At 39.1% G+C, this 14,588-nt stretch overlaps 1 protein-coding gene across 2 annotated transcripts in view; it reads right to left on the bottom strand.

The window, feature by feature from the left end:
• The window catches only part of FSHR (follicle stimulating hormone receptor), a 163,522-nt gene extending 152,293 nt beyond the window's left edge, over positions 1 to 11,229 (bottom strand). For both annotated transcript variants that reach the window (XM_060168664.1, XM_060168665.1), the window contains exon 1: positions 11,078 to 11,229. In XM_060168664.1, coding sequence (XP_060024647.1) covers positions 11,078 to 11,229 — 152 coding nt within the window. The remainder of the gene's footprint in view (positions 1 to 11,077) is intronic.
• Positions 11,230 to 14,588: the final 3,359 nt, after the last annotated feature.

The raw sequence follows: 14,588 nt of genomic DNA, 5'->3' as shown, positions 1-14,588 counted from the left end.
AAGACAAGGAGAAAATCTTGAAAGCAGCAAGAGAAGAATGACTCATTTCTTACAAGGGACCATCAACAAGGTTAACGGCTCACTTCTCATCAGAAACAATGGAGACCAGAGGTGGAGCTGGGATAACATATTTATAGTGTTCAAAGAAAAAAAAACCCTGTTAACCAAGAACACTATAACCAGAAACCCCATGTTTCAAAAATGAAGGCAAAATAAAGGTTTTCTAAGGTAAACAAAAGCTTAGAGAATTTGTTGCTATTAGACCTGCCTTATAAGAAATGTTAAAGGAAGTTTTTCAGGCTGAAACAAGTGACCCCTGATAGTAATTCAAATCCACACAAGCAAAAAGCATTGGTAAAGGTAATTATGTAATTATAAAAGACTCTATAACTGCAAATTTTTTTCTTTTCTTCTCTTAATTGTTAGGGAGTAGAGCTATATAGGGGTAACATATTCCACACCATACAGCTTGCGCTCTCTCTCTCTCTCTCTCTTTCTCATTAACCTAGCTGATTCTGATAAGATGCATATGATAAACCTTAGAGCAACCACTAGAAAAACAAAATCTCAAAAATATAATAAAAAGTCATTAAAAAATTTAAAAGCTACATTAGAAAAGATTCACTTGATGTGAAAGAAAGTAGTAAATGAGGAATAGAGGAAGAAAAAAGACATGAGACATATAGAAAACAAAAAGTCAGATGTAAATAAAACCAAAGTCAGATGAAAACAAAAATGGCGAATGTAAATCCACCTATATCAGTAATAACATTAAATGTGAATGGATCAAACAATCTAGTCGTAAGACAGAGATTAACAAACTAGACTAAAAATATGGTCTAACCATATATTTTCTAAAGGACACATATTAAACTCAAAGGCACAAATAGACTCAAAGTAAAAGGATTGAAATAGTATATACATCATGCAAATAGCAGCCATAGGAAATCTGGAGTAGCTATACAAATACCAGCTATACTAATACCAGTCACAGGAAATCTGGAGTAGCTATACTAAAATAAGAAAAAAGAGACTTTAAAACAAAACAGTGTTGCTAGATATAAAGAGGAATATTTTATGAGGATAACAGTTTCTATCCATCAGGAAGATGTAACAGTTAAAAACATATATATACCTAATAACAGAGCACCAATATATGTGAAGCAAAAACTGACAGAAATTAAGAAATAGGTTATTTGAAAATAAAAGTGGAAGACTTCACTACCCTGCTTTCAATAATAGAACAACTAGACAGAAGATCAACAAATATATAGGAGACTTGAACAATGCTATAAACCAACTAGATCTAACAGACATGTATAGAACCCTCAACCCAACAACAACAAGAGATTATACAGTCTTCTCAAGTGCACATGGAACATTCTCCATACAACCAAGACAGTTTGGTACTGATACAAGGATAGATATATAGATCAATGGAACAGAATTTAGAGTCCAGAAATAAATTCACATCTCTATGGAAAAATAATTTTCAACAAAGATGCCAAGACTATTCAGTAGGGGAAAAATAGTCTTTTCAACAAATGGTGTTGGGACAACTGGATAGCCACATGCAAAAAATGATGTTGGACAATTACTTGACATCATATACAAAAATTAAATCAAAATGGATCAAAGACCAACATGTAAGATCTAAAACTTTAAGTCTCAGAAGAAAACATAGAAATAAATTTTCGTGACCTTGGATTTGGCAAGGAATTCTTGGATATGAAACCAAAACCAAATATCACAACAACAAAAAATACACTGGATTTTATCAATATTAAAAACTTTGTGCTTCAAAGGACACCACCAAGAAGGTGAAAAGACAACCCACAGAATGGGACAAAATACTTGCAGATCATACATCTGATAAGGGACTTGTATCTAGAATGTACCACAAATTCTCACAACTCAGTAATAAAAAGATATTGTTAAAATGACCATACTACCCAAGGCAATCTACAGATTTAATGTAATCCCTATCAAAATACCAATGTCGTTTTTTACAGAAGTAGAACAAATAAGTTAAAAATTTGTATGGAAACACAAAAGACTCCAAATAGCTAAAACAATCTTGAGAAAGAAGAACAGAGCTGAAGGAATCATGTGCCCTGACTTCAGACTATACTACAAAGCTACAGTAATCAAAACAATATGATACTGGCACAAAAACAGACACATAGATCAATGGAACAGAATAGAGTCCAGAACTAAACCAACAAATTTGTGGCCAATTACTCTTCAACAAAGGAGTCAAGAATATACAATGGAGAAAAGACAATCTCTTCAGTAAGTGGTGCTGGGAAAACTGGACAGCTACATGTAAAACAAAGAATTAGAACATTCTCTAACACCATATACAAAAATAAACTCAAAACGGATTAAAGACCTAAATATAGGAGCAGAAACCATAAGACTCCGAGAGGAAAACATAGGCAGATAGGTTTATTCTTTAAAGAGAGTAGAATAGAGAGTTTCTGAACTGGAGATCACAGAGACCACTTATGGCTGCCGGATGCTGAGACCCCCAGCCCTTCTCCCCAGCCATCAGAATGCTGGCAGTAGGGCTTCACTCTCCAGGTAGGAGCTTGGAAGAATCTTCTCCAGGGACTTTGCCCAGCCCAAGAGGCAAGACCTAGATATTGACACAGTGATTCCCCGACTCAGTGGCCCAGCCCCTCCTTTTATTTATACTTCTGTGGCTCTTGTTTTGTTTCTTCTTACCCTATAGCTCTGCTTCCAGAGCTACTTTGTAATTTTCCTATCTGGTTATCACAACCGTTTGTTCTCTTTCCTCTTGTGCCTAATATTTGTTTGGGGGAATCAGATGCCATTCTAAGACGGTATGTTCTTATTGAAGGAGCTCAGCCGATTTTCACAATCAGGGGCCTGATAAACAATTTTGCTACTGTGTGCAGGATTCCAGATGACCGCTTTGCTGTTCACCATAAATCTCATATTTGCTTTCATTGCCTTTCCAGTTTGTTTTCTAAATTAAAAGAGTGTTTCTTGTATTTTCTGCTGCACCCCACCCCCAATATATTTACTTATGGAAAGTCTACACTGCTTGCCCATAAAAGAAACACCAATTAAGTGAAGAAAGAAACACCATAAAGAAACACCAATTAAATTCGTTCCTGCCCTGAGCGGAAATTAGCCTTGGTGGGCATATGGCAGTGGAAGGGTTTGGGGCTGACTGTTGATACTTGCTCAGGCTGTGATCTGATGATGGAGAGTGATCATTTATTTTTTTTGCATTCAATTTGTTTTTCTATTCTAAACATAGCCATGCAAAAACAGTTTGAAATTTAGAAGGAAGAGAAATTGCTTATAAATTCTAGAGCATTCAAGAATTTATTAGTGGCCTGCTTATGCCAAGGTAGACGTTTTTAAGGTATATCATTTTCAGAAGAGACATCTGGGCTTTGTTAAGACTAACTCTGTGTGATTACCAGATTAGATGACGTTCAGCTGCTCTGAAGGGAAGCTGTCATACACTGTGCATTGACACGTAAACTCCTTTTACCCACTGTCTCCCCAATATCACTTAATAGTATTCACGGGCACAAGCAGCTTTGGGAAATTATGAGGGTAGCAAAGAAAACAGTGTAGCCTAAGATTCCACTTTTGGTGCTGTTTTCCACCTTCTGTACCCTTCTCCTCTATCCCAACTCAAAGGACCCAGACCCTTGTATTTGCCCAATTTGAAAATTTCTAGTCAAACTTAAATATTTGGACGTCTGCCAGTTAAGCCTTACCATAAATTTGCTGGTGTTCATTTGTCGTTCTGTTTTATTTGAGGGCTGTGTTTTCCTTGTAAAATAAAGATAGGAGTTTCTGACCTTTTAAAAAAATAAAGTGTCTGGAAGTGGCCCTGCACAGCTCCTGAAATCAACCCTAGGTGGTCAAAAGAGCAAATCTATTGTAGATGGGACAGGCAGACACCCATCTTCGCATCCATTTTTTCTCCGGCATCAGGCAGGCAGACGTCTCCTCATTGGCCTTCATTAGGCATCTGTTTCTTCCAACCCTCACAATCTATGATTTCAGATTGTACAAGGCAACTTGCAGTTAATTGTCAAATGAGTGGTTTTGACAGTGACCGTTCCGGGTTCTGAGGGGGATTTTTATTGTTGTGGGTAAAAGTGAGGAAAAGCATTATTGTCGTTTCTTGTTTGATACTCTTCTCTTTTAGCAGCTCCATGAGAACAGGCCCCGTGCCTCCCCTATTGAGTCTTTTCTCCCAAGTGTCCAGTATAGTGCCTTGCACAAATATAATCAATAAATATTTGATGCTGAAAGAAAACTTCATGAAAAATGAGCGTCTTACCTGGTCTCAAAAGCTGACTCTATTAGAGTAGGATTCATTTCAGGTTGGAGAAAATAATAGTATTTAGGTAGGGGAATATAAGGTATGTTTGGGAGCTGGGGATTAGGAAATAGTCCATAGAGCAAAGCGCAGAAAGGCTAGAAGCTGAGAGAGATGACAGGAGACTTAAATTTGAGGACAAAATATGGAGGAACTTAATGTCAAACTTATGACTTTGGACTTTTGTCCTGAATCTGGGCATTGGAGCCCACAGAAGAATTAAACCAGAGCCAGGACTCAGAGCAGAGGGTTGGGAGGGGAGAAGGCTGAAGGCATAGAGGCTGATTCAGAAGCTGTTACCCTGAGCTGATGAGTGAAGCACAAGTACAGGCACCCTGTCTTCTAGGGATGTGATCCTATCTTCTGAACCAAAACTTAGTAGACTTTCTTAGAAGGGACAGGATATTTTATCCTGGGGCCACTCCTGAAATCTATGCTCAAGGCTCTGGCTCTTCTTTTATTTTTTCAATGCCCTTCTATTCCAGGAGGTTCTGTATGAAATGTTCCATGACCTCCAATCAGCCTCTCTTTATCTAGTTACAAAGTTATTTTTGGAGCTGGGATCCCTCACAAAGTCTTTGTTTAAGACCCCAAACTGAAAGTAACCATAGAGAGGTGTCTGTGGGGAGGTTTTCCGTGTTGCATTTATAAATAACAGAACTTAACAGAACTGTCTGTTAAGCCTAAGAACCACACCCCCCTTCAAAATCCCACAACTGAAATACAGAAATTTAGGAATTACATACGTGTTGGACTCTGGAGGCCTAGAAAAAGCCTGTTGCTTTTGGGAAGTTTGATGCCTGAAGGTGTTTGTAAAATCAAAGCATTTTAAAATTGAAAGAAACCTCAGCACTGTTTTACTTCCACCTTTCACCAATCTACTGATGAATTTTCTCTCCCATATCCTCAATTGATCTCTCTGATTCATTGAAACAGCTGAACTCTTAGGGTTCCTATTTCTTAGAAGTTTTCATCAATCTTAGCATCAAGGAGATACAAAAGTTGGCTCATGCTGTATGTTTTCCAGATTTGTGATAACAGGATTCTGTGATGGCTGTGTGTTGGCTCTAGCTGAAAAGAGAGCCAACTCTGGGAGAGGGTATGAGAGAGAGTAGACGTTAGCCACTCCTGAGACTAAAACTATAATTGACTTCAGGTCTATGGCAAGGGTTTGGTTGCTTTACCCAAAAAGAGTTTTTGAACATCCCTTGAAGACTTTCAGATCAGTTGCCATATTCCATATGAAAGAACAAGGTAATAACATGTTCAGGTCAGAGACCCAAAACATGCCCAGAGATACTTCAGGGAGAGGTCAGATTAAGAAGAAACGTCCAATTCTCATTATGATCATCAGATCCTAAGCAATTAAAAATAATTACTCTCTTTCCTAGGTGACCTTATGGGATATATAAGCTAGAATCTAGTCTAAATAAAGCTAAATTGGAGAGTTTAAATCTAACAGCTTAAAAATAAATAGTCCAATCAACCACAGTGACTGGATAACCCAATTAGTGGTTTTGGAGAAGGAAAATCAAACGTTAAATGAATTTTCCATTTGCTGCCAAGATTTCCTGCTTCTGAAGCTTAGGCTTCTTTGGCAGAAGACTTGGGGGAGGAAGGACAGCACTGACCTTTAGGTAAGCAAGGGGATTTTATCATCACCAAGTAGTGCAGTTCTACACTATCAAACCCTTACTTTTCAATAGCTGCAATGACTCTGTAAATTATAGCTCTTAGCCAATTCTCAGAGTAGATTTCATCTTCTACTTTAAAGAATTTATTTCCGCTGCAATATAATTTTTACTTTTCCCCTTTCAAGTTACTGCATTCTATAGCTGTTCCTTTTTCTGATTCCTCTGCAGGAAATATAAACCTACCTTATCCCAGTCCAATTAAATTACAAATGTTGGACATAGACATATCATTTCTCACTAAAGCAGGTGCAGGGTTTTGTTTTGAGAGGAAAGCTTATGTATGCATTAGCATGAAAACTGTGCTGTTTGTTTCTTTCAAAGAAATATCTAAACAAGACAGTAAGAGTCTCCAGATATGGGCACCCAGAGCAATCTGCACAGTGGGGTGTTTGGTTTTAATATCCAAGCAGACTACAATAATCAAAGCACATCTGGGAAACACAAGAAACCTAACATTCAGGCTTTGGAATTTGACCTTAATTGGCAAAAATTATATTTCTTTGAACATTTTTATCTGGTTTCAAGTGATTTTGTTTAGGTAATTTCACTCATCCTTTCAGTATGCTTTTTAGAAATAGACAGGTATTATTAAGTCAAGAGAACTGAGTGGCGTGCCTAAAATATAGAATATTCAGCTTTTAACTCAGTAGACTTTGTTTCTAGTCTATGTATCTCTCTTTCTGAATAAATTAATGGATTCCAGAATGATATCCAGGCATTTTAAAAAAAATACACACATAAAAAAGCGAAGAAAACAAGGAAACTATCAAATCCTATAGTAGTTCACCACAGGGAGAGCAATAATCATCTTTTATAAGAATCTTTTCTTCGATACTGAGGAGCGGAGCAAATAAATAGATGCAATTCCCCCTTATTTATTGTACCATTTGTTCTACATGTAATCGAGGCCCCAGAAACTACATTGCATTGAGCCAGGCACAATAAGGAGTACAAAGGAAATTTTCACTTCAGTTGCGGAAATAAGATACATACGAAAAACTAAGGGCAAAGCAAGATTATGAAATGAACAGCACCGGGATTCAGATTAAATGAAAATGTAATGGTCAGGGAAGCAACCTTTGAGTAAGCTTATGATAAGTAGGTTGGATTTCAAGAGACAAAGAAGTAATTGAAGATTACATAAGCATGTAATATGTATGACATATGTATGACATAAACACCCCGGGACACAGACTGAGCTTGAGAGCAAGTCTTTATCAACCTGGCGGAGTAGATGGTTCCTGTTGGTGAAAGGTGAGAGGTAAAGTCAGAAAGATGAGCCACGGAATGATTGTGAACTAGGGAATCATAACATGGTGGCAGTGGTGTTTAATGGAGAAGCCTAGAATGATGATGTTCAGGCTGGTTTGGAGAAGAGAGAGATTGGTAGCAAGGAGGTAGATTAGCACATAATTATTTAATCCAGGCTTTAGATGTTCAGATCCCAAACAAAGAAGATGGCAAAGAAAAAAAAGAATTACTTCTTGTAGCAGTATGAAGGGAGTTTGTAAAACATTAGATGTGGGCAATTGGAAACATGAAACCTACATGATGAGGTGAATTGAATTATCAATATTCAACAAATGAAGAAGTCAACAGTGGCTTTAGTAGTTTTATAATCCATCCCTTTCTACACCTCTGAAAGAGTAACACCTAGTTCTGTTGTGGCTTTAGTCCATAGTTCAGAACCATCTCCTTCATGAGGGCACATGGTGGTCTTAAATAGTTGCTTGTCAGGCGTAAAGCAATGAAAATCAGCCAGAGGTCCACCTTTAGCTGTTATTGAGCACTGAACTGGGAGTCAGGGGATCTGGGCTGCAGTGCAGACTTTACAGGGGATCTGTACTGGTGGCTGGGGTTGGATAGACCAACTTCGAACCAGCCTTTCTCAAACTGTTCTCAGAATACTAATCCTGGAAGACGCTCTTAAAGAAAAAATTCCACAATTGAAATTGTTTGCAAGCATCAAAAAATCTATTTTCCTCTTGGAGATCACAGAACCTTATTGGCATAGCGAAAGGCTTTCCTTTCGGCATAATACTGATAACATCCCTCCGAACGAAGGACCTACTAAGGAAAGACTAAACTAGTTCCTATCTAAACAATAGTCTATGGTTATGGGATATGGCTAGTGATCTAAACCAAAACAGCAAAACAAGGAATATATAGCAAAGGAAGAAAATAAAAGGGAAAAATATAATTAGATAATTAGAAGTAAGTGCTGGTCAGTTGAGATGGCAATGAGATACAGGAACTTGCTGTGAGGAGAGGGGTCAACACAGGCAGCCTATAATATAATCTCAGTACAGATCTCCCTACGCCAAGAATGGCCATCAGTGGAGTCTTTTCTTCTAGTATTGTGGCCATCTGACCCCGCTGGAGAAAAAGATATCTGTATCCACACAGTCACTTAGACTTAAAATTTCAAGTTTTGAATGGGTGCTCACATTCTTCTTAGAAATTCTAACTCCAGGAAGAATTAAGCGAGATCAAAGGGGCCTTTCTAGAGTCATTGACTGCCCCCAGGTAAAGCTGAGTTTCTAAGTTAAGTCTGAAATCAAAAACCCTTTGACCATGATCAGGATGAAACCTGGTCCTTGAGTTCTTGGAAAATACTGAAAGCCTAAAGGAACACATTTTCTTACTCGGAAAGTAAGGGAACGGAGAGGGAGAGCTCTGGCCACTGGGAGGAGGAGGAGATTATTCTTAAATCAGTGGGTTGCTGTAAACTATCTCAAAGTTATGAAGCGCTTTACATCCATTTTTCAAAGCATTCTCATTCCTATTGATTCATTTGATCATCCTGAATGCCCTCTGTGGTGTTTTTTTCTCTAGTATTTTACAGATGACGAAAGCAACAGCAATCCCCCCCTCCCCTGCCACTTGCAAGGCATTGTGCTGGATGTTTTAATCCTCCATTTAATCCTCACAGCAACTCTGAAAAAGGTACACATTGCAATTTCCATGATACAGCCAAGAGCCCACGTGATAGAACAAAAAGCAGTGTCATAGTCTGGGTTAGAACCCAGGTCTCTTGCGATCTGGAGTCCACACTCTTCCATCTCTGACTTGTCATAATCAATTAAAGGCCCACCTGTGACTATAACCTGAGAATTCCCTCCATTCCTGACCCTGCTCACCTAGTTGAGTACTTTATTCACGGTGCTATGTTGTCTCAGGCTGCCTAAACCCTACTGAAGCCAGAAATATTTAGCCACTCTCAGCTATAGTCTAAATCAGAAGTGGGCATTCCACAGACTGCGGCTCACATCTGGCTACTCCCTGTTGTTCTATGCAGAATGAAAAAAATTCTCTCTTCTAGTAAAGAGATACCAGAAAGCAGACAGCCTAGCACAGAAGGGAGTTTTGGAGAGAGGAGTATCACCGTAAAATTAAGTCTCGTTAGAGGCTGTCTGCTTTAGCGACTGGTTGGCGCTGCTTGGCCCATGGGGAAACATTGAAAAAAGAGAAGGGCCAGGAGAGGTAGAAATTGTGTGTGTGTGTTGGGGGGCCGTATCATTTAGCGTTCACCACCATCCGACTAAGCAGGTCGTATTAAACCCTCTAGAAGTTAGGAACCTGAGGCTCAAAAGAGGTTCAGTAATTGTTCAAAGTCGCTTAGGAATGGGTGACTTCTTACAGGAGCTCAGGTACACCGGCTTCCTCCTGTGTTTATGATCAAGTAACAAAGCAGACTGTGCATAGGTGCGTTCTTCCTTATAATCGGGAGTAGCTGTCCACCTGAGGCGGTTCAGCCAGAACACGCAGTTGGTCGCTTATTTTCCCTGCCGCTGCAGCTGCCTTTGGGTAGGAATGGAGGGCTTGTGATGTCAAGGGAAAAAGGAACAAGCAGAACCTAGTCAGTCTTGCGGCCGTTTGTCCCTGAATGGAAATCTGAAGTGCAGCACCATCGTGTTTGAGTGTAGGTAAGGTAATTGGTAAACAAAAAGGTGACCACCTTCTGCAGTAACATAAGAGTCATGCATAGCTTTGGGGAACCAAGATTAAAACAGGCTTCCAGAATAGCAGCTTCTGTTTCAAATCCTTGGGATAAAACCACTGAGCAGATCTACAGTCTCTCAGCCACCACTTGCCAGTTCTCGGGGGGAATATCAATAGTAATTGGACAATTAAACAGTTCCGCTTTCCTCTTGCTCTAATGCAGTGGACATGGGACTTTAAGGGAAGAATAGTTGACTGTGAGGCGAAAGGCCTGCTTTCTAGTTTAGGCTCTGTCTCAACTCATTGTGAGAGTTTGGGCAATTCTCTTTACTCTCCAGACCCCGGATTCCTCCATTGCAAAGTAAAGAGATAGAGTGAAATGATGTCTAAGATCTTGTCCAATTCTTAGAGTCCATCTACTTCCTATTAAAATAGTTCAGTAAAACTCTAAAGTTGGGAATCGCATTTTCCCAGGGGTATGAAAGATTATCCTGTCTCTCTCCATCCCTCTCTGCCTCCTTTTCTCTTTTCTTTCTTCCTTTTTTCACACCCCTTCCCTCTCTTACAATTCCTTTTTCCCCAGGAAGCAGAGTCTCAGTTCAGGGATTACTTGCTGGTGCCTCCCAAGCAGTAGTGACTCTTGCCTTCTTGAATTCAGTGTCCTCAGGAAACACACCGTGCTTTCCACTTAAATCGAAGGCGTCTTTCTCCCTCCAACCCTAACTCTTCTAGGTTTCTGATTTTTCTTAGTTTTATTTTTCTGGTTTCACCAAAGAGTCTATGGCACCCAAGAGCAGAAGTGTTGAAAACAACGAAAAACTCTTCCCTTTGCATTTGGATTTGGGTCTCTGTGCTGCCCTTCCCCGACAATTCTAAGACAAAGTCTCACTACGATCCTTAGGGAACCGCAGGGCGGGAGTGTTGGGCCGGGGGAGTTTGTTTTATGTAAGCCTTTGGTCAGGGCCGAAATATTTTAGCCCAACAGTTATCAGTCCAATGTGAAAATAATAATAGCATGCAACACACAAATACCGGCCACGCTGTCGTTCCCACTGTCTCTGATACTCACAGTTCAACCGCATTCCTGGGGAGGTCGGAGGGAATCTCTGTCACCTTGCTCTCCTGGCAGAGGAGAACCCTGTTAGAGCAGTGGCAGATCCGATGATGACATCCTGAGCCCAAGCTCAGGAATGTGAGCAAGGCCACTAGGAGCAAGGCCATGTTTATTTATCCCACCTGCTTTCTTCCTGCGTCTGCAGAGAAAAACCGGCACAGGTTTCAGAGGCTCCCCACCGAGCCCTTGTGAGAAGAGATCTGCCTTGGGAGCTGGTAGGGTCACGTGACCCACCCAGGGATGCTTCCCCCCCCCCCACCCTTCGGTCACTTCCAGACAAATAGCAAAATGCCTGTGTGCTAGCATTGATTTTAGGGGAAGCAAGATAAGTTACTCCCTTATCTTTCTTGATTGAGTTTATTACACCCTGACCCAAGGAAGATGGCAAATAGAACCTTGATGCATGTCTGGAATAGTTTATGTTAATTTGACTGTAGAAATGTCCTTCCTGGTCACTGTTTTTTTCTCAAACCAGTGACATGACTGGTCACCGACTTTGACTTTCTCCAAAAAAGACACAGTCTGGAATGTGAAACATCATTAAGAGTGTCACTGGGTGAAGGGCAGAGACCTGTTTCCAGTCTTGGCCTCAGCGTCTTCCTCTAGTCCACTTGATATAAAACCAGAACTTCTGGGTTGTACTCATTGATCCTCTTCCTTGCTGGAATTACTAACCAGAAATGGTGTTGCTCGGAAGACAGGCAGTGGGTTAGTGAGCCCCAGACAGATCGTGTTAGGTAGAAGGCACTTCTGAGAGGGGAGTCCACAGAGATAACTGACTCCTCTGAGCGACCTGTGGAATGGGCTGTGTTTTCAGCGGGGTTTAGTAGATGCCGGCTGTCCACTCTCTATGGCATAGCCTTTCTGGCTTCTCTCATTTCCAGGCTCTGAAGATTGCCTTTGCCTTTTGCAAGCTGGCACAAATGAATTTATTTAATCTATGCTTTTAACTTAGTTTTACATGTTCTCTGTAGGTGACGATCGTGGCGCTTTTGTTGACGCTCGCCATCAAGGAGATGGCGAGGATCTGAGGAACGTTTGGCCACACTGTCAGTAAAGGGGCTTCAACTTTCAACTCCAGAACCTATGAAGTTTAAAAGGCGGAATATTCTCTAAGATCCTGCCTAAAGCTTATTACTTGCTAAAATTAGCTTCAACACTATCTTTAAGTAATTAGTTGCATAAAATTGAGTTATGTGAAAATGCTAAGCAGTATATATTGATCCCACTCCTTTCTTCCTCTCTACTAGCTCGTCAAGGAATAATGACATATGATGAATGGATTAAATAATCATTAAGGGAAAAACAGAAGCAAGTGACTTTTAGGGTGAAGTTGTTCCCTGGCTTCTTCTGGGAGCAACTGATTCATTCTAACTCCAGAACTGGAAGGTCAAGGCAGTATCTATATAGACTCTATATGCCAGCAGTTCTGGCTAACATGAACAGTTAAATTATTTCATTCACCAATCGATGCATGGAGTCATAGTCTTTCAGATGTGGAAGGGTCTTAATTCAATAAATTAACTAAGGCTTAAGTTTACTTTAAAATATCCACATTGATGTAAAGGGGTTGACTTACCTCTGTTTGAATAACTCCACTGACCAAAAAACTCATTACCAGTTGAACTTCTCACCCATACACCTACCCCACAAATCCCCACTGAGATGTTGGAGAGCTCTAGTTATAACTAAATTAGTCCTCATATAACGAGCATAAATTTGAGCATAAATGAGTTATACATTTTTTAACTGAGATTTTGATTTTAAAACTATGTCCTCTTCACAATTGACAGATGACATATATAAGGTAAATGTAAATTATTAAGCAAGATAGTAGAACAGTTGTAGACTGAAGAAGTAGATGCCACCGACATTGCATCTATGTAGTTGTCTCTCCTTTATCCCTCTCATGTTCCTATGCCTAGAAGTGACCCTTAATCTGAATTTTGTGTTTATTATTCCTTTGTTTTTAAAATTAATTTTATTACCAAAGTATGCATCTCCAAACAGTATATTGCTTAATTTTGCTTGTTTTTGAGTTTTATACAAATTGTATTACTCTTAACTAGTTTTTGGTTACTTGCTATTTTACACTATGACATTCTAAAGGACCTTCCGTATTTCTATATGTAGCTGTAGTTTGTAAAATTTCACTACTGCGTAATATTCCATTATATAAATATACTACCATTTATGTTTTCATTCTCCTGTGATCTTTCTTTATTCTGAGGCCATAAAAATATTCTCCTGTGTTTTCTTCTAAAACTTTTATAGTTTTACTCTGCACATTTAAGTCTTTAATTTATTAGGTATTAATATTTATGTGTGGTACGTGTCGGGAACCCAATTTCGGTATTATTCAATGGCATATGGTTTTTATCCACATGGATAAACAATTTTCCCAGAACCGCTTTTTGAATAGACCCTCTTTTTTTTCTTTCATTTGTAAAATTATCACATCTCAAGTAACTACTATTTTGCATAGGTTTGCATTTAAGCTCTTTTATATATAGACCATCATCCTTTCTACATGCACCAATGCTATACTGTCTTAATTACTAGAACTTTAAAATCATCTTGACATGTGGTAAGAAAATTTCTTCTTTTCTAATTCCTTCCTTCCTCCTTCTTCCCTCTCCCTCTCCTTCCCTCCTTCTTCCCTCTCCCTCTCCTTCCCTCCCCTCTCCCTCCCTCATTCTCTCTTCCTTCTCTCTGTCTCTTTCTCTCTCTCTCTCTCTCTCTCTCTTCCTTTCTTTTTCTTCTCTGGTTGGGATACCCAGTGCAATGATTAGTAGAAGTTATGATGAGCATTCTTGTCATGTTCCTGATTTTAGAGAAAATGTTTTCTAATTTTTCACCTTTAAAATGATATTTGTTATAGGCTTTTGATGCCTACTAGGTTAGATATCAGGTTAAAGATTGTAGAAAAGTTTTCTAAGAAATTTTTTCTTACCATGAATAGAAATGAATATCATCAAATGCCTTTTCTGCATTTGTTTTACCCCTAACCTATTAATTTGCTGAGTTACAATGATAATTTTATACTATTAAACTCCTCATATTCCTAGGATTAACAGACTTCGTTAAAAGTTACTGTTATTTTATATGCCAAGAGATTTGACTTCCAGTATTTTATTTAGAATTTTGGCATCTGTGTTCATAAGCAATTTGTAATTTAGTAATGAGTAATGCAATTTCTAATTTTCCTTTCTCTTGTTGTCCTTATACGGTTTGGTATCATGGGTGTATTTACCTCACAGACTAAGTTGGGCCATAATCCCTCTTATTTGGCTCTTAGGAAAAAACTGTTTCAGATTAGAATAATCTATTCCTTGAAACTGTGGATTTACTTGCCTGTAAACCATCCAAGCCTGGTCTTATGGGCTGTGTGTGTGTGTGTGTGTGTGTGTGTGTGTGTGTGTAGATTTAAAAATATTTGTTCAACTTCTTTAGTTGTTATTGGGCT

Source organism: Lagenorhynchus albirostris, chromosome 13, assembly GCF_949774975.1.
Source record: "Lagenorhynchus albirostris chromosome 13, mLagAlb1.1, whole genome shotgun sequence".
NCBI classification, from domain to species: Eukaryota; Metazoa; Chordata; class Mammalia; order Artiodactyla; family Delphinidae; genus Lagenorhynchus; species Lagenorhynchus albirostris.
This window is presented reverse-complemented; position numbering and strand designations above follow the sequence as displayed.